Genomic DNA, 20705 nt, shown 5'->3' with positions numbered 1-20705 from the left:
AGAACGCAGCAGAACTAGAACCCGCTTCATCGGGTCGGTTCTGGAGACGTTTCATAACGGAACGTTCTAGACTTCATCACCAGGTAGGGAGGTCCAGAGCTGCTGGAAGACCCAGAACAGAACCAGCAGAACCGGACCTGAGGGACGGGTCCAGAGTCCCAGAACCCTCCGTTCAGACGATCCGGTTCTTCAGCTTCCAGACAGAACCGGTCCGAGCAACCGCTCAGGTTTCTGGGTCTGAGGTGTCGGTGGAACCAAGCAGAACCCACGGTTCTGAGCCCAAAGCGTATCGATTCCTGAAGCTGGCCTCGTATGAGACGACTAAAAAGGTTCTCCTCAGAACCTCCAGAACCCACAGAGCCCACCCAGAACACGTTCAGAACCCACAGAACATGTCCAGAACCCCACAGAACACGTCCAGAACCCCACAGAACATGTCCAGAACCTACATAACACGTCCAGAACCCCACAGAACATGTCCAGAACCCACAGAACACGTCCAGAACCCAGAGAGCCCACCCAGAACACGTCTAGAACCCCACATAACATATCCAGAACCCCACATAACACGTTCAGAACCCACAGAACATGTCCAGAACCTACATAACACGTCCAGAACCCCACAGAACATGTCCAGAACCCACAGAACACGTCCAGAACCCACAGAACATGTCCAGAACCCACAGAACATGCCCAGAACCTACATAACACGTCCAGAACCTACATAACACATCCAGAACCCCTAGAACACGTCCAGAACCCCACAGAACACGTCCAGAACCCCACAGAACACGTCCAGAACCCACAGAACACGTCCAGAACATGTCCAGAACCCACAGAACATGTCCAGAACCCCACAGAAAATGTCCAGAACCCACAGAACATGTCCAGAACCCCACAGAACACGTCCAGAACCCACAGAACACGTCCAGAACCCACAGAACACATCCAGAACCCACAGAACACGTCCAGAACCCCACAGAACACGTCCAGAACCCACAGAACACGTCCAGAACCCACAGAACACGTCTAGAACCCACAGAACACGTCCAGAACCCACAGAACACATCCAGAACCCACAGAACACATCCAGAACCCACAGAACACGTCCAGAACCCCACAGAACACATCCAGAACCCACAGAACACATCCAGAACCCACAGAACACGTCCAGAACCCCACAGAACACATCCAGAACCCACAGAACACATCCAGAACCCACAGAACACGTCCAGAACCCCACAGAACACGTCCAGAACCCCACAGAACACGTCCAGAACCCACAGAACACGTCTAGAACCCACATAACACGTCCAGAACCCCACAGAACATGTCCAGAACCCACAGAACACGTCCAGAACCCCACAGAACACGTCCAGAACCCACAGAACACGTCTAGAACCCACAGAACACGTCCAGAACCCCACAGAACACGTCTAGAACCCACAGAACACGTCCAGAACCCCACAGAACACGTCCAGAACCCCACAGAACACGTCCAGAACCCCACAGAACACGTCTAGAACCCACATAACACGTCCAGAACCCCACATAACACGTCCAGAACCCACAGAACATGTCCAGAACCCCACAAAACACGTCCAGAACCCCACAGAACACGTCCAGAACCCACAGAACATGTCCAGAACCCACAGAACATGTCCAGAACCCACAGAACATGTCCAGAACCCCACAGAACACATCCAGAACCCCACATTTAAGCATCATGACTGCAGTCTCTGACCAAATGGACCGGTTCTGCTCCCTGTCGGCCCGGATGAAAGCAGATGTTAGAGATGTTTTACGTCTCGGCCGCCTGCAGCCCGAGCAGAACCTTCCTTGGACCCAGAAGACCTAAACGGTACCAGACGTCAAAGGTCCGGTCCCGTGAGGAACAAACCAGGACCGGACCTGGGGGGGATGATGATGGTTCTGTTGAAGCAGACAGCACTGAATTATTAAAGTTCTGACAGAACCAGGCCCAGGAGACACAACGGATCCAGCTCAGAGGAGCAGGAGGAGGAGCTCTACAGAGGAGGAGGAGCATAAACGCGTATCTATAATATGCGTTTATGTCCTGTATGATAAACAAAAAGCACCTTTTTCTGTTTGTGAACCGCATATTCCCACCTTTAACACACCTGAAGACGCCTTTAACACACCTGGGGACGCCTTTAACACACCTGAAGACGCCTTTAACACACCTGGGGACGCCTTTAACACACCTGAAGACGCCTTTAACACACCTGGGGACGCCTTTAACACACCTGAAGACGCCTTTAACACACCTGGGGACGCCTTTAACACACCTGAAGACGCCCTTAACAGACCTGAAGACGCCCTAAACACACCTGAAGACGCCCTTAACACACCTGAAGACGCCTTTAACACACCTGAAGACGCCCTTAACACACCTGAAGACGCCTTTAACACACCTGAAGACGCCTTTAACACACCTGAGGACGCCTTTAACACACCTGGGGACGCCTTTAACACACCTGGGGACGCCTTTAACACACCTGAAGACGCCTTTAACACACCTGGGGACGCCTTTAACACACCTGAAGACGCCCTTAACACACCTGAAGACGCCTTTAACACACCTGGGGACGCCCTTAACACACCTGAAGACGCCTTTAACACACCTGGGGACGCCTTTAACACACCTGAAGACGCCTTTAACACACCTGGGGACGCCTTTAACACACCTGAAGACGCCCTTAACACACCTGAAGACGCCCTAAACACACCTGAAGACGCCCTTAACACACCTGAAGACGCCTTTAACACACCTGAAGACGCCCTTAACACACCTGGGGACGCCTTTAACACACCTGAAGACGCCTTTAACACACCTGAAGACGCCCTTAACACACCTGAAGACGCCTTTAACACACCTGAAGACGCCTTTAACACACCTGAAGACGCCTTTAACACACCTGAAGACGCCTTTAACACACCTGAAGACGCCCTTAACACACCTGAAGACGCCTTTAACACACCTGGGGACGCCCTTAACACACCTGAAGACGCCTTTAACACACCTGGGGACGCCTTTAACACACCTGAAGACGCCTTTAACACACCTGGGGACGCCTTAACACACCTGAAGACGCCCTTAACACACCTGAAGACGCCCTAAAACACACCTGAAGACGCCCTTAACACACCTGAAGACGCCTTTAACACACCTGAAGACGCCCTTAACACCCTGAAGACGCCTTTACACACCTGAAGACCCTTTAACACACCTGAAGACGCCTTTAACACACCTGGGGACGCCTTTAACACACCTGGGGACGCCTTTAACACACCTGAAGACGGCCTTTAACACACCTGGGGACGCCTTTAACACACCTGAAGACGCCCTTAACACACCTGAAGACGCCTTTAACACACCTGGGGGACGCCCTTAACACACCTGAAGGAACCGCCTTTAACACACCTGGGGGACGCCTTTAACACACCTGAAGACGCCCTTAACACACCTGAAGACGCCTTTAACACACCTGAAGACGCCCTTAACACACCTGAAGACGCCTTTAACACACCTGGGGACGCCTTTAACACACCTGGGGACACGTTTAACACACCTGGGGACACTTTTACCACACCTGGGGACGCCTTTAACACACCTGAAGACGCCCTTAACACACCTGAAGACGCCTTTAACACACCTGGGGACGCCTTTAACACACCTGGGGACACGTTTAACACACCTGGGGACACTTTTACCACACCTGGGGACGCCTTTAACACACCTGGGGACACGTTTAACACACCTGGGGACACTTTTACCACACCTGGGGACGCCTTTAACACACCTGATGACGCCCTTAACACACCTGAAGACGCCTTTAACACACCTGGGGACGCCTTTAACACACCTGGGGACGCCTTTAACACACCTGGGGACGCCCTTAACACACCTGGGGACGCCCTTAACACACCTGGGGACGCCCTTAACACACCTGGGGACGCCCTTAACACACCTGAGGACACCTTTACCAAACCTGATGACGCCCTTAACACACCTGATGACGCCGTTAACACACCTGAAGACGCCTTTAACACACCTGAAGACGCCTTTAACACACCTGGGGACGCACTTAACACACCTGGGGACACGTTTACCACACCTGATGACGCCCTTAACACACCTGAAGACGCCTTTACCACACCTGATGACGCCCTTAACACACCTGGGGACGCACTTAACACACCTGGGGACACGTTTACCACACCTGATGACGCCCTTAACACACCTGATGACGCCCTTAACACACCTGGGGACGCCCTTAACACACCTGGGGACGCCCTTAACACACCTGAGGACACCTTTACCAAACCTGATGACGCCCTTAACACACCTGATGACGCCGTTAACACACCTGAAGACGCCGTTAACACACCTGAAGACGCCTTTAACACACCTGGGGACGCCTTTAACACACCTGGGGACGCCTTTAACACACCTGGGGACACGTTTACCAGGTGTGGTAAAGGCGTCTTCAGGTGAAACAGGATGATCGCTGCCATCTGAGGCTGATTTTCTATTACAAACACAGAGGAGGAAGATCCTGACGCTGCGCTGTGATTGGCTGCAGCCACCTGAGCAGCAACACCTGTAGAGGCTGAAGGTGCAGCAGCGAGCAGGTTGTAGGTGAACTAAAGGACAACCTGAAGACGTTTTCAGAAGATGCCTCCATGTCTCCTGCAGCAGAAAGCGTCTCCTTGGAAACAGAAACCACCAATGAGCTGTCAGCAGACCCAGAGGCACAGAAACCGCCGTGTCAGCATTAAAACCTACGGACCCAACACCACCGTGACACCAGAACCTGTTCTGATAAGGTGTAGCAGGTTCTGCCCAGTCTGATCTGAGGACGTGTCACATGGTGGTTCCTACTTCCTGGTTCCTGGTTCCTGCTTCCTGGTTCCTTCCAGGCGTCAGGAGGCCCAGAGCTGGAGCTCCTGGAGGAACACACAGCTCCTCCAGGAGCTCCTCCAGGACTCTGTTGATGTTTCCCTGTGGAGCACATGGACCTCACACAGGCACGTGCACGCCGTCCTCACTCCACCAATCACAGCTCAGCTCTGCAGCCAGCACAGCCTCCGATTGGTCCGTTCACGGAGGGAGACCCAACAGGCAGCCGGAGCAGCCAATCAGGAGCGGGCAGCTGCACCAGGCAGGATGTGAGGCTTTAATCCCTGAACCTTGTCTGGCAGGCGCAGAGCAGGAACCTGGCTGAGCGTCCTCTGGATTCCTGGGATCCACAGAGGGGGGGGGGGCGGTCCTCCTGAGGCCCACGGCGCCCCGGTGCCACCGGCCCGGTGCCGCCCGACCCGGTGCCACCGGCCCAGCCCGGTGCGTTTCCAGCCGTTACATAAGGAGTCAGGACCAGCGGCTGCCTGAGTACACGCTGTTCTACATCCCTGCTGACTCTGCCGGGGGAAACGACCGACCCAGAAGAACCAGCAGGAACCCGGTTCTGCTCAAAGCCCACCTGGACCCACCTGGACCCACCTGGACCCTGTTTAAGGTCTAGATTGTTCATGTTCCTCTCCATGACTTCTGAGGGAAACCTGGACCAGCTGCTGATCCCAGGACAGGTGAGCCGACCAAACCCAGCTTTATTCTGACCAGGAACTAAAACTGAGGCATCATGGGAAACGTAGTCCTGGTGGTATTCACATGGCTCAGCCTCCAGTGGACCAACCTGAGGCGTCATCGGAGCGGCTTCACCTGTGGAAGAGAGGAGGCCAGCGTGGTGCCGCCCCCTCAGATGACCCCGTGACCCCCAGCTGTCCCCCCCCCCCCCTCCTCCACCCACCTTGCAGCCAAACATGAGGGAGATGGTGCTGTTGGTGCAGGCCACCTTGCAGTGGCACAGCATGGGCGAGAAGCACTCCCTGGAGCCCGGGGACATCTTGTCTCCGCCGCCGGGGCACCTGGCCGACAGCCGGCTCCTGCGGGAGCGCTGCCGGCTCCTCCCGCGCCGGCCGCTGCCACCGCTGCTGCCGCCCGCCGAGCTGCCCCCGCCTCCTCCTCCTCCGCCGGCACCTCCTGCCTCTCCACCTCCTCCTCCACTGCTGCTGCTGCTGCTGCTGCTCCCTGCTCTCACCATCCGCCCTCATTCCTCGCGTCGCTCCATCGCGGCGGGGAGGAAACGACTCCCAGAGCTCTTCCTTCATCCAGGGAGAACCCCCCCCCTCCTCCTCCTCCTCCTCTTCCTCCTGCTCCTCTTCCTCCTCTGGATGGGTATGTGCTCTCCTCCCAGGCGCTAGCTGAGACTCCCTCCGTCTCCTGCTCCGTCCTCTCTGAGCGATGAAGAGCGTTCCCGGCTCTGTGTGCATGCAGCGCTGCTCTGTGGGGGCGTGATCGTTGGGGGGGGGGGGGGGGGGGGGTCACATGACTCATCGGAAACGAGGAGGGGGAGGGGTGTCCTGAGGGGAGGGAGAGATGTAGGACAGAGGAAGAGGAGGAAGAGGAGAGGAGGGGGGAGAGTGAGGAAGAGGAGGAAGAGGAGAGGAGGGGGGAGAGTGAGGAAGAGGAGGAAGAGGAGAGGAGGGGAGAGAGTGAGGAAGAGGAGGGGGGAAGAGGAGGGATGAAGATACAGTGAGGAAGAAGAGGAATGAAAAAGTGGTGAGGAAGAGGAGGGAGGAAGACAGTGAGAAAGATGGAGTGCTGAAGAGATGGTGCGGAAGAGGTAGGGGTGAAGAGGAGAGGAGGGGGGAGAGTGAGGAAGAGTGAGGAAGAGGAGGGATGAAGAGGAGGGATGAAGAGGAGGGATGAAGAAACTGTGAGGAAGAGGAGGGATAAAGAAACTGTGAGGAAGAGGAGGGATGAAGAAGCACTGAGGAAGAGGAATGAAAAAGTGGTGAGGAAGAGGAGGGGTGAAGACATTGAGGAAGACGAGGGATGAAGAGGAGGGATGAAGACAGTGAGGAAGAGGAGGGGTGAAGACAGTGAGGAAGAGGAGGGGTGAAGACAGTGAGGAAGAGGAGGGATGAAGAAGCGGTGAGGAAGAGGAGGGATGAAGAAGCGGTGAGGAAGAGGAGGGATGAAGAAGTGGTGAGGAAGAGGAGGGATGAAGATGGTGAGGTAGATCAGGGATGAAGAAGTAGTGAGGAAGAGGAGGGATGAAGAAGCGGTGAGGAAGAGCAGGGATGAAGAAGTAGTGAGGAAGAGGAGGGATGAAGAAGCGGTGAGGAAGAACAGGGATGAAGAAGCGGTGAGGAAGAGGAGGGATGAAGATGGTGAGGTAGAGCAGGGATGAAGAAGCGGTGAGGAAGAGGAGGGATGAAGAAGCGGTGAGGAAGAGGAGGGATGAAGATGGTGAGGTAGATCAGGGATGAAGAAGTAGTGAGGAAGAGGAGGGATGAAGAAGCGGTGAGGAAGAGGAGGGATGAAGAAGCGGTGAGGAAGAACAGGGATGAAGAAGCGGTGAGGAAGAGGAGGGATGAAGATGGTGAGGTAGAGCAGGGATGAAGAAGCGGTGAGGAAGAGGAGGGATGAAGATGGTGAGGTAGAGCAGGGATGAAGAAGAGGTGAGGAAGAGGAGGGGAACTGGGATCGGTCTCCAAGTCAGAACCAGAACTGGAGGTGAAGCTCTGAGGTCCTCTTCGTCCTGACCAGGAGGACAGGGAGCTGCCTCATCTTCATCATGATAATTCTGGTTCTGGTCTGACCCGGTCTGAGATCAGGTGGTTCTGACCCAATAACGTCTCCACAGGAAAGCAGCTCCATGTGCAGAAGATGAAAGAGCTGAGCGGCACCGGTACCAGACGGACTGTCAGAACCCGTTCCCTCAGAACCCGTCCAGTCAGAACCCGTCCCGTCAGAACCCGTCCCCTCAGAACCCGTCCCCTCAGAACCCGTCAGAACCAGAGATAAATTTAGATCAAGGTGTTCTGCTTACCTGTCAGAGCTAAAAATGGACGACAGCGACTGCAGAACTAAAGGCACACAGGATGCTGACAAACAGCTGGGACCCAACCGGACCGGACCCAACCGGACCGGACCCAACCGGACCGGACCGGACCCAACCGGACCGGACCCAAAGCAGAACTAAACCCTACCGTGACCCGTGGAGGCCCACAGAGGTCAGCGACAGGGAAATCGACCATCAACAGCAAAGTTTACCCAGACAGTGAAGAACAGCAGAACGAGGCCTTTACTGGCCCGTTGGGTCAGAACCGTCAGAACCAACAGGTAGCAGGAACCTCAGCGTCTACGCAGAGAAACGGTACCAGGAGTTACGGCTGACCCGACTAACCAGTTCTCAGGATACGATTTGTCTCTACAATGTTTTTAGCTTCGACTTGAGAGCTAAACTTCTTACGGGTCAGCTTCTGACACCCACCACTAGTGGATGTTAGCCACAAAAGCCGCTATTAGCCACAAAAGCCGCTATTAGCCACATTAGCCGCTATTAGCCACATTAGCCGCTATTAGCCTCATAAGCCGCTATTAGCCTCATAAGCCGCTATTAGCCTCATAAGCCGCTACTAGCCACATAAGCCGCTACTAGCCACAATAGCCGCTACTAGCCACATAAGCCGCTATTAGCCACATAAGCCGCTACTAGCCACATAAGCCGCTACTAGCCACATTAGCCGCTATTAGCCACATTAGCCGCTATTAGCCACATTAGCCGCTATTAGCCTCATAAGCCGCTATTAGCCACATAAGCCGCTACTAGCCACATAAGCCGCTACTAGCCACATAAGCCGCTACTAGCCACATAAGCCGCTACTAGCCACATAAGCCGCTACTAGCCACATTAGCCGCTATTAGCCACATTAGCCGCTATTAGCCACATTAGCCGCTATTAACTATACAAGGCTCTATTAGGCACATTAGCATTATTAGCAACATTATACATTACTAGCCACATTAGCTACTATTAGCCATATTAGCGGCTATTAGCCAAATTAGCCACATTACCGTTATTAGCTACATTAGCCGCTATTAGCCTCATAAGCCGCTACTAGCCACATTAGCCGCTACTAGCCACAATAGCCGCTACTAGCCACATTAGCCGCTATTAGCCACAATAGCCGCTATTAGCCACAATAGCCGCTATTAGCCACATTAGCCGCTATTAGCCACATTAGCCGCTATTAACTATACAAGGCTCTATTAGGCACATTAGCATTATTAGCAACATTATACATTATTAGCCACATTAGCTACTATTAGCCATATTAGCGGCTATTAGCCAAATTAGCCACATTACCGTTATTAGCTACATTAGCAGCTATTATCTACATAAGGCTCTATTAGGCACTATTAGTCATTATTAGCTACATTATACATTAATAGCCACATTAGCTACTATTAAACACATTAGTTGCTATTAGCCTCATTAGCTGCTATTATCTACATAAGGCTCTATTAGTCATTATTAGCCACATTAGCCGCTATTAGTAACCTTAGCCGGTCATTTGTCTGTGGTGGTCGCGACATCTATCAAAGTAGTTTGTCCTGCTTTCTGCCTCGAGGGCAAAATAAAACTGAACAAAAACTTTCCTTTTGCCTTTACGACTAAAGAGCGTAGCAAAGACTCTTCTACAGATCTACATGCCGTGTTAGTGGAGCTTTACACCTAAAGAAGCAGCTCGATGTTTTATAAGTCAAGCTTCTGCAGGAAGGGGTGGGGCTAATAATGGGAGGGGCTAAGTGTCGACAGGAAGGGAAGGGTCTAAGTGTCTACGGTGAGGGGGGGGGGGGGGGGGGGGGGGGGGGGGTACTGAAGCAGCCGTGTCTGTGGAGGCTGTGGAGGAACAGACAATAGGAACTCCTGAGGCGGGGAGCAGGATGGAGGAATGGCTGCACTGTCAGCGTTACAGAGATATTATCTTAGGGCAGGAAGGCTGCAGATCTCTTTTCTAGATCTGGTTGCGCTTCACTGTTTCTTTCTGCTAATGGCCTGCTGTTTTCCCCTCTGCTCTGACTGGCGCCCCCCTCTGACTGGAGGTATAACTGCACCACCCCCAGAGGCACAGATGACTAACTTCACTCCCCACAGCGTTTACAGCCCAGTGGACTGTAGGGGGCGCTGCAGGAGAGCGTTCCCTGAGTCCTGGTGGGAAAATCTGTCCCGTCTGAGTCTGTAGACGGCTGGACGGCTGGAAGAAAGCAGAGATCGCTGCTTCTCCGCACATCCGCCCACCGTCTGCCGCCGTCCTCTGCAGCGTTAGTCACCCAGGGGGAGACGGGACACCATGTGAGAACAGAGCGGGGGGGAACAACGTTCTCTGTGGCAACAAATCAGATTACAGTCACACCGCTTTACTGTCAGCACTGAGGCGTTCTGCTGGTGCAGCGTCTGACGGGACCGATGAGGCGCTCAGAGTCTCAGCTCGTCTCCATGCACTGCTGCTGCTGCTGCTGCTGAATTATGCATCTGATCCTGAGCGCTGCTGCAGGACGGAGGCTCATCCTCCTCGTCCATCAGCTCCGCTTCAGGAACCCGGATAAGCCGACTGGGCCGGCCGCCTTCAGCAGCACCAGGGTAACGTTTCAGGGTCACCGTTTACGTTCTCTGGCCCAGAGACGGAACCAGGGGAGTCCGGACTGCTTCAGTCTGAGGAACCTTTAATATCCCATAATAAGTTCATGCCACGGTGTTGTAAAGGTTAGCACCGGGCTGGGCCGGTACCGGTCCGGTAGCGCCGGGCTGGGCCGGTACCGGTACCGGTCCGGTTCCACGCTGCAGCACCGTGTCGGTGGGTCCCTGATGTGTCCAAGGAGAAACAGTGAAGGACATAAATACAGGATTTTTAAAAAATAGGCCTCATAAATGCGTCATAAACACTAAATAAAAGTATGTAACTCACATTTATTTAAAAATGTATTTCAGACAATCCAAGATAAAAAAAACGGACATTTAATGTGGTAAGACAATGGGTCGTTATGCTGAGTTGTCTTAATTATGGCTAAATCAGACGCTAGCTGCTGCTAGCTTCACGGCTCAGTAACCGGTTCTGTCTGGTTCTGGTTCCTTAGAGCTGCTCCACACAACGCTGTACACACATGTACATGTGTTCAGTCTTTGTTGTCTATAAGTTAATGTTTAATTTAATTTTAAGTGGTACAGGAGCAGCATATAGTTTTCACAGAACTAGAGCGCCCTCTGGTGGCTACAAGTGTTTTATGTTTACTCTTTGATTCACACTGGTTAATATGAATCACCACTTAAATTTATATACTGTATATAATTATGAATATAAGTCACTAAACTGTGAACAAAACTGGAACTTATAGTCAGAAAAACCCGGTACGCTCCTGGTGATCAGATTTAAACAGCATCTGAAATTTTACAGCCTTCTAAAAATTAGGGTATCGTACGATGTTAGTAATTTTTACTAATAAATAAAACTGGGCCGATATTAACAACCGATGTTTGTTTCCAGCTAGTTTATACCTTTGTGAGGTCACACGGTCATGTTAAAGTGGCAGTGATGCATTGTGGGGGTTTTAATTGAAGCAGAGATTTAAAAAGAAGCAGCGTGTAATTCTGGACTATGACCAGTTAGAATAGTTTGCAGTCGGTACAAACTTTTACAAAATTTAACAAACGTAAATGTGCAAACGTCAGTAAATATCCAACATAACAGCATTAATATCAGAAATCGCCCAGATTTTCTCATCGATGTTTCCCTGCAGTCAGCTGTGGGTTCATCCAGTCCCACGGCTGACTGGCCTTTTATCTGGTACCGGTACCAGAACTTTGTAGAACGTCAGGACCCAGACCCAGACCCGGCTCAGGGTCTGGGCCGGCGCCGTGGACCCAGACTCGGCTGGTACAGGAGGTTCTGTGAGCTCACCAGGAGGACCGGGAGCTTAAACTCTGCTGCGTCTCCTGGTTCCCCTCAGACGCAGTTACAGCTGAGGAGGTGGCGCCCCCTGCTGGTCAGCAGCCATCAGCGTCCAGGAGGAAAATTAGGTTAACCTGCCTGAACATTTACTCCTTAAACTAATTAAACTAGTTAAACTAGTTAAACTAGTTTAAGGGGTTAGAAATAAAACCTCTGATTTTATTTTTAATCAGATTTATCGATTTGTTTTTCCTCCTTTTTGTTTCACCAAAACAAATCATTTTTAAACCTTGTCTTTTTTTTGTTTGAGCGTTAATCCTGAATTCAAAGTGCAGCTAAATGCGTGCTGTGAAGCATGCTGGGAAAACAAGATGGCCGCCCTGCTATGACGAACAAGGAGAACATAAATGTTTGCTGCTGGCGGCTTTAGCAGTGAGAACACGATTCACTTCAGACTAACTTAGAATGAGTAAATTATAATGAAATAATTTCCTCTTTAAACATTTTAACATTTATTCTGAACATTTTCAGCCTACTTTAAAATGTTTTAAAGAGGAAATTATTTCACTATAATTTACTCATTTTAACGTTAATCTGAACATTTTCAGCCGTTCTCCTCAGAGAGAAAACAGATTTCCCAAAGATTACATCTTAAACTGAAGATTCAGATAAAATCCATTTATCTCCAACTTTAACGCATCAAACACCTTTGATGGGTTTCAGCTCTCCAGAACCAGAACCCGGTTCTGAACCCAGTAGGACGAAGGTTCTGGAACAGCTCCCAGACTTATGGGACGACCCAAACCCCCGCCTGCAGAACCTCTTCAGAACCTGATGTCAGACAGAACCCAATCAGTTCCCCTGGCTCAGCCTGCAGACGGGGACAGAACCAGCAGGGGGCAGCAGAGCGCTGCTACTGGACCTCCTCTCAGGTTCTACTGGAGGTTCTACGCAGCGCTGGAGTCCATCTGCTGACCAGAACCTGACCCAGAACCTGACCCAGAACCTTCCCAGATGTTGAGCTGAGCTGAAGAGTGACGGGGCGGCACCGCCTGAGGCCAGACCGGGTCGGGTCAAAGCTGCACTTCCTGCTTCCCTCTGACCCGGTAGGTTCTGACCGGGCTGGTGTGGTCCAGCAGAGCCCGGTTCTAGAGCCCGGTTCTGCAGCCCGGTTCTGCAGCCCGGTTCTGAGGCTTAGAGCAGCTCCAGGGGGAGAAGCTGCTAATCTTTGGTGTAAAACACAGAGAGGCATCAATAATTCAGAGAGAGCAGCAGAGAGCATGCTGGGAGACGAGGGGGGGGGGGGATCAGAGCTGGAACAGCTGGGGGGGGGGGGGGGGGGGGTTCTGCTGCAGAGAACCAGCAGCACTCTGCTGACAGCTCCTAGAACCTCCCACCAGAACCAGGATCCACCCAGAAAGCTGCAGAGTCCAGAGACACACGCAGAACCCAAGACCGGTACTGCAGGAGCCCGGTTCTGGTTCCCAGTCTTCTTCTGGGTCGGGACAGAACCACCAGAACACAGAGCGGACCGCAGTTATTCTGGACCCGAGGTTTTACCGGGCCAGATAGATCGGACCTCGACTCCATCTGTCCGTCAGAACCACAGAGGTCCAATACGCCTCAGAACCAGCAGACTCTCCTGACGGGTCCCCAGTCTGGAAGAACCGGGCCAAACTGGGTCATTTATGATGATAATACAGAACATTTAAGGTTCTGCTTACCAGAACCACTTCATCAGACCCAGAGAACCTCATTTAACAGCAGCCCAGACGGTTTAATCTGATATTTTTACATAATCTCGTTTTTCCAGCCAGACAAACTTAATCCAACATTCAGCATCTATGTGGAAAAAAACCTTAAAAAGTTCTTTAAATTAACAGAAAATCACTTAAAAGACCATTTTCCACCGAGGAAAGTGAACCCACAACCAAACCCGACACAGAACCTCAGCATGCAGAACAGAACCGGCGTTTAAAATAATAAAAATAAATAAAACTGTAGCTGTAACAGTAAATAAATGCCTCACATCTTCAGCTTTAGATTTACAGCTACAGCCAGTAACCAGCAGCTGATATGAAGCCAGACTCCGTTCAGAAAAATATCAGAAATAAGAATTTGATCCCATTCTGGAAACAAATACAAATATTTTAGATCCCCAAATAGTTAACTTTAGATTTTGAATGCCTTCCTTTTAATTCGGCTATAGTTTCGGTTTAAGGAATAGCGAATTTAAGTTAATAATCGTATTTTTGTTAACCAAGTACCGACCTCTGGTAACTAGCCGCGATGGGAGACAAGCGGCAGAAACACGGAGAGGACCGTTAAAAAAAGTACATTTTGTACCGAAAAAGCCGGTTTAGCTGATTAAATTCACGCCGAATTAACCACCGACTGCTGCTGAATGAAACCCGGCGGCTGCGCGGTTGTTTGCGGGGTTTTCTCCACGTTTTTACCTTGGTTGTAACGATACAAATGCAGTCCATCGTTGCGGGGCAGCGGCGGGAACGCACCCCGGCAGCCTGAGCATCTCACGCCGCGCTCTGCCGCCGCAAACACGGCTTCACCCGCTCCGACCGGCCGCTGCTGCCGCCGTTCGCCCCGGTCCAGAGCGAGTTCTCACCGGAGAGCCGCCGCCCGCCTCCCCCGGCCCGCCTGCCTTCCGGACCGGAGCCCAGCGGGAACAGAACCCCCGCCGCTCCGCCACACCGACGATGCGTTCAGGCTCCGCCGCAAGGCTCGGATTTTACCACTTTACAACTAACCGTTTCCAATTAAAGAGCAGAAATGTTCTCAACCGGTTAAAGTAGCGGTTAGAAAAATGTGCAATAAGCCGGTTATTAAAACAGGCAGCTAATGAAACACCTATAACTGAAATAAAAGATAAAAATAATATAATAAAAATAAAAAAAGGTTGAAAATCACCCTGAAGTAAAAGTTTGTCTGAGACACCAAATTCTTTTTTTAATGCAGTTTGGACATTAAACTACATGACGAGGGGAACAAGAACTGCCTGGATCCGTGGAGGGAGGGTGGAGAGAGGGATCCAGATAATTAATTAATTAGCATTTAAACTCAATAATTGATGATCCGATGGATCAACTGTTAAATCCCTGAGACAGAGCGAGCGTTTCTGACGTCACGCTTAGTCTCTGAACACACAGGAACTGCCTGTGAACATGTATGATGAGTCAACGCCAAATGGCGAGGAGGAGGAGGAGGAGGAGGAAGAGCGTGTGTTACCACAGCACATCAAGCTGTGTGGGCAGGCGACTCAAGTACCGATCTTTACCGTCCATGAATCCGTCATCCATGTGCCATCATCATCATCATCTTCATCACATGGAGTGGTACACACAGGAAGTGATGTCACCAGGTCTACCTGTTCTTTATCCCCTCAGATTTCTGTATGAACTCCATGGTTCTGCAGCTTTATCGTCTTTATCTCCAGTTTATCGTCTTTTATCTGAATAATTGGCTGCAGCAGGAACATTTTAAAGACGTTCTCTTCACACCGTCTCGCCAGTCACCTGTTCCAGCGACGGGCAGCACCTGAACACAGGTAACCAGCATCCATCCACCTTCTTCTGCGGCAGAAGATCCGAAGGTCAGAGCTTCTCTGCTTGGTTCTGATCCACTGGACCTTCCTTTAAGGGCTGTCTGGTTCTGAGCTGCTGGAGACCCGGTACCAGATGGTTCTGTCAGCAGCTGAGGTCTACTAAAGCGCCTCTTAGACGGCGGATTCAGATTTTATCCTCATGACCATCAACCTCACGCTGAAGAGCTGCAGAAGCAGGAAGTTGAAGGAGCGTCTCTGAACACGACTGATAAATTTAATCTGGAATATTCACCGCTTTGGCAGCAGAGAAGGAAGTCAGAGAAAATCGCTTCAGAAAAACTTGTTTTTATTCATTTATTTGGGGAAATTTATATCATTATAGGAATTTAAAATTTACTTTGAAACTGCGTTTCACTCAGTTATAGGAACATTTTCTAAAAAACTACAAATCCCATCATGTTGGAACATTAAACTTTGGGGAAAGTTTAACATACTGGACTATTATTATTATTATTATTATTATTATTATTATTATTATTATTATTATTATTATTATTATTATTATTATAAGTCCGGGTAAGAGCGGCAGGGTTTCCCCTCACAGTGACGGACCCATCAGAACCATGAGCCCGGTTGTGTGGACCGCAGGTGTTCTGTTCAGACCCAACAACATGAACCAGGATGAATGAAGCACGATGACCCATGAGCCCTGAACGCCTCACAGACAGTCTCAACGTGTCGCTGCTGGTCCAGAACGTCCAGAACATTCTGTGGAACCGGGGAGGTTCTGCTTGACTCGGACCGGGTTCCACTCCCGTTTGGACTCTGCTGCGGTCGGACTACAGCGACACGCCGAGGCCGTCTGACCCAGAACCCTCAGAACCCCCAGAACCCCCGTCTGATGAGGACTGGATGGGACATGCGACACCGACACCCCCCCAACCAACAGCAGAGGTCCGGTACTTACATGTCCGTCACGGCGGGGGGGCAGCTTGGCCCTCGCCAAGGTGTGCAGGATTTCGTTAAGGAGGGGGGACTCCTACGGGGGGGCGCAGTTCGTTTAGGCAAAAGAGGAAAGAGAGAGAGAGCATTCAATGCACACAGTGAAAGCGGGTCTGGACCTGCAGTCAGAACCGGAGCAGATAAACAGTCATCGTGTGTTCTGGACCTCCTGCAGAACGCCACGGCTCAGAACCAGCAGCAACGTTCTAACTGAACACATCCAGGTCAGAACCGGAGGAACGTAGCAGAACCAGCATCTCCTGAGACATGATTTTATTTATTTAACGTTAAAAACCATAAAAACAGGCCGAAGTACCTGAAGGCTGCACATTAGGCCCGTTTATGGTTCAGTTTGCAGACGACTGAGTTTCCATGCAGCTGCTGGTGTCCGGCTCTACGCCGTCATGTCTCTGCACTCCCAGCACTGGGTTACAGTTTAAACACCGGAGTCAAAACCTACAACAGATTCACTTAGAGCACCGGATCTTTGAGTCGGATCTTTGAGCAGTTGGCCAACGTGCCCCTGAGCAAGGCACTTAACCCAGAGTTGCTAAAGCTGCGTACTGGTATGTGACTGGAGGACTGTGGAGCTGGTGTACGAGTAGAAATGCCAGGTGTAGCTTTTGTTTACCTCTGAACAACCATTATAGTTATTATTATTATTATTATTATTATTATTATTATTATTATTAACGTGCAAAGCTGCAGAATCAAACTTGCAGCTGAATTAGAGACCAGTTAGCGTCACAAAGAGCTTCTACAGCCACCAACAACACAGGAGACAGTTTGGACCTTAGCCGGGAAGCAGAACCAGCAGAACCAGCAGAACTCCACCAGGTCCAGACTTTGATCAGAGAACCACGGCTGTTCTGCTCTCACCTCAGGAATCAAAGATGGTTTTAATGTTTGGACTCCTCACCATTTATCTGTTTGCTGACACAAAGCTCACATCGTTACCTGAATGTAAGGATTATAATTTCATTACTTTTAAATTAATTAACTTCTTCAACCTGAAACCTGTTTTACATCTGCGGGTTCCTCAGGTTCTCAATGACCCGGTGGTTCCACCATCAACAAGTTGAGGTCATAAATGCTGCGGTGCTAAGAATCTGTCATGAACAACAACTGGACTGATGGCGGCCAACAAAGCAGAGACCCCAGAAAGCCAGAAGAACTGCTGACCCGGACCAGGAGAACTGCTGACACGGACCAGGAGAACTGCTGACCCGGATCTAGAGAACTGCTGACCCGGACCAAAAGAACTCTTTACTTGAACGAAAAGAACTCTTGATCTGAACGAAAAGAACTCTTGATCTGAACGAAAAGAACTCTTGATCTGAACGAAAAAAGAACTTTTGATCTGAACGAAAAGAACTTTTGATCTGAACGAAAAGAACTTTTGATCTGAACGAAAAGAACTTTTGATCTGAACTAAAAGAACTCTTGACCCGGACCAGGAGAACTCTTTACTTGAACTAAAAGAACTCTTGATCTGAACGAAAAGAACTCTTGATCTGAACGAAAAAAGAACTTTTGATCTGAACGAAAAGAACTTTTGATCTGAACGAAAAGAACTTTTGATCTGAACTAAAAGAACTCTTGACCCGGACCAGGAGAACTCTTTACTTGAACTAAAAGAACTCTTGATCTGAACGAAAAGAACTCTTGATCTGAACGAAAAAAGAACTTTTGATCTGAACGAAAAGAACTTTTGATCTGAACGAAAAGAACTTTTGATCTGAACTAAAAGAACTCTTGACCCGGACCAGGAGAACTCTTTACTTGAACTAAAAGAACTCTTGATCTGAACGAAAAGAACTCTTGATCTGAACGAAAAAAGAACTTTTGATCTGAACGAAAAGAACTTTTGATCTGAACGAAAAGAACTTTTGATCTGAACTAAAAGAACTCTTGATACGGACCAAAAAGAACTCTTGATACAAACTAAAAAGAACTCTTGATACAAACCAAAAAGAACTCTTGATACAAACCAAAAAGAACTCTTGATACAAACTAAAAAGAACTCTTGATACAAACTAAAAAGAACTCTTGATACAAACTAAAAAGAACTCTTGATACAAACCAAAAAGAACTCTTGATACAAACTAAAAAGAACTCTTGATACAAACCAAAAAGAACTCTTGATACAAACCAAAAAGAACTCTTTATACAAACCAAAAGAACTCTTGATCTGAACTAAAAGATCTCTGGACCCGGACCAAAAGAACTCTTGACACTGACATCTTTAAAACGTTGCAGGAAGGAAAACGGGAGGAAGTGAGATCCGGGTCAGAACATCTGTCCAGATTGGGTCCATCAGGACCTCCAGCTGTGACGCCGGCCTGTCTGACCCAGATCTGAATAAACCTGATCTGTGTCAGGTAGATGATGCGGAGCTTTTATGAGTGGATCAGGCGGATCCACAGGAACCAGGGTTAAAAGGTCCTGGTTCTGGAGTGGATCAGGCGGATCCACAGGAACCAGGGTTAAAAGGTCCTGGTTCTGGAGTGGATCAGGCGGATCCACAGGAACCAGGGTTAAAAGGTCCTGGTTCTGGAGTGGATCAGGCGGATCTACAGGAACCAGGGTTAAAAGGTCCTGGTTCTGGAGTGGATCAGGCGGATCCACAGGAACCAGAGGTTAAAAGGTCCTGGTTCTGGAGTGGATCAGGCGGTTCTGGTACTTACTGGAGCTGAACAGCCGTTAAACCTTTAAACCCTCGCGCTGTGAAAACATCAGAACACAGATTGTCTCTGTGCAGCTAACCAGAGAACCTTACCAGAACCGACCCGTTCCACCCAGCTCAGATTGCAGAACAGAACTCTCTGCATGAGCTGGAACCTGACCCGGTTCTCCTAGTGAGAGCCGGCGGTCCACAGACGTCTGATTTCTAACCCAATCCCAGCGCTCCTCCTGCACGGCTGCATAATCCCCCAGATTGATGCAAACATGGGATTACGGGGAATGGAAGAGGCCCGCGGGTCTGAGGTCCGGTTTCATCCGCTCAGAGGTCACAGCGCCGGCCTCCTCTGCTGCCTTTAATGGCCAGCTCTAACTCTGCCACGGACAGGACCGTACAGACGGATCAGAACCAGAACCACGGTGTAATCTGGGACTGATCCGCTGCAGGGAACCGGCTCTTCCTGTCGTGTCTGAATCAGCATCAGGGAAACCTGCGGCGGCTGAGTTCTGCAGAACCCGACCCGGTTTATTAGACCGGATCCGTCCTGACACCACGTGTTCCTGTCACTTTAAACAGAACCGGTGGACCGGGCTCCCTGGGGAGCAGGCGGGCCGGCTCCAGAACCGCTCCGGCTATATTTAAACTCCTCTCATCTATTTCGGTCGCTGCTATTTTTACGGCAGCGGGTCGCTCTGAGGAAAGGAAGCGGCGCTGGAGCCGGCAGAACCGGGCCTGGACCGGGCCTTACCTCGATGCTGGTGCTAAGGCTGGGCAGCGTCTCCGAGGTTCCGGTCGGGCTCTGGAGGCTCGAGAAGTCCCACAGGTTGAGGGGCACGCCAGGCTCCGCCCCCTTGGTAGACTCCGCCCACCTCTGGCTGTCCAATAAGGTCACTTCGTAGAATTCCTGGATGTCTGGGAGGAGAGGTCACAGAACAGCTCGTCAGAACCGGGACCGGGTCGGGCTCAGAGGTTCTGCTGAACCCAGATCTGTTTAATCTGAAGTGAAAAAAATCAGCAGGTTTCTACCGTCAGAGCTGGAGAACCTTTAGAACCCGATCAGAACCCTGATCTAACAGGTCAGGGTTCTGATAACCCTAAAGATCAGAACCGACCCGTGTAGCACCGTTAACATTCAGCTCAGAACCCGAACCGACCCGATCTCTGCATCCGTCTAACTTCACACAACCTGCAGGACGGAACCTTCACCTCCTCAGCAGAGACCCGGTAGATACATCAGCATTTACTCCCCGACCCAGAATCCTTCACTCCCAGAGAGGAGAACCGACCCAGAATCCTTCACTCCCAGAGAGGAGAACCGACCCAGAATCCTTCACTCCCAGAGAGGAGAACCGACCCAGAATCCATCACTCCCAGAGAGGAGAACCGACCCAGAAGGAAGAGGAAGGAGACGAAGGAAAAAGATGAAAAGTAGGAAGAAAGAAATGGAAAAAGGACACAACATAACTTGTGGACCCTGGGAGACGTTGTGGTCTAGAAGGCGTAGCAGCGGCGCCGCCATGAGGCGTCCAGCCTAGCAGAGGACCAGGGAGGATTCTGGGTGGAGACAGTGGGAGGTCTGAACCGTCAGAGCAGCAGTTCATCACCTGCAGGGGGCGACGGTGAGCTGAGACCTGAGAG

At 50.6% G+C, this 20705-nt stretch overlaps 1 protein-coding gene across 16 annotated transcripts in view; it reads right to left on the bottom strand.

Moving 5' to 3' along the window:
* LOC118556340 (discs large homolog 1-like protein) overlaps window positions 1–20705 on the bottom strand; it is a 63592-nt gene that overhangs the window by 32585 nt on the left and 10302 nt on the right. For 9 of the 16 annotated variants that reach the window (XM_036133023.1, XM_036133025.1, XM_036133028.1 and 6 more), the window contains exons 3-4: window positions 19816–19979; window positions 16350–16421 (exon numbers count right to left, since the gene is read on the bottom strand). In XM_036133023.1, the coding sequence (XP_035988916.1) occupies window positions 16350–16421; window positions 19816–19979 (236 nt within the window). Of the gene's footprint in view, window positions 1–5831; window positions 6066–6122; window positions 6212–14279; window positions 14493–16349; window positions 16422–19815; window positions 19980–20705 lie in introns of those variants that run through there. The other 7 variants (XM_036133026.1, XM_036133031.1, XM_036133034.1 and 4 more) reach the window with 4 other exon arrangements.

This window comes from Fundulus heteroclitus, unplaced genomic scaffold (assembly GCF_011125445.2).
Source record: "Fundulus heteroclitus isolate FHET01 unplaced genomic scaffold, MU-UCD_Fhet_4.1 scaffold_56, whole genome shotgun sequence".
Lineage (NCBI taxonomy): Eukaryota > Metazoa > Chordata > Actinopteri > Cyprinodontiformes > Fundulidae > Fundulus > Fundulus heteroclitus.
The sequence above is the reverse complement of the archived record's forward strand: the minus strand, read 5'-3'. Positions and strand labels throughout refer to the sequence as shown.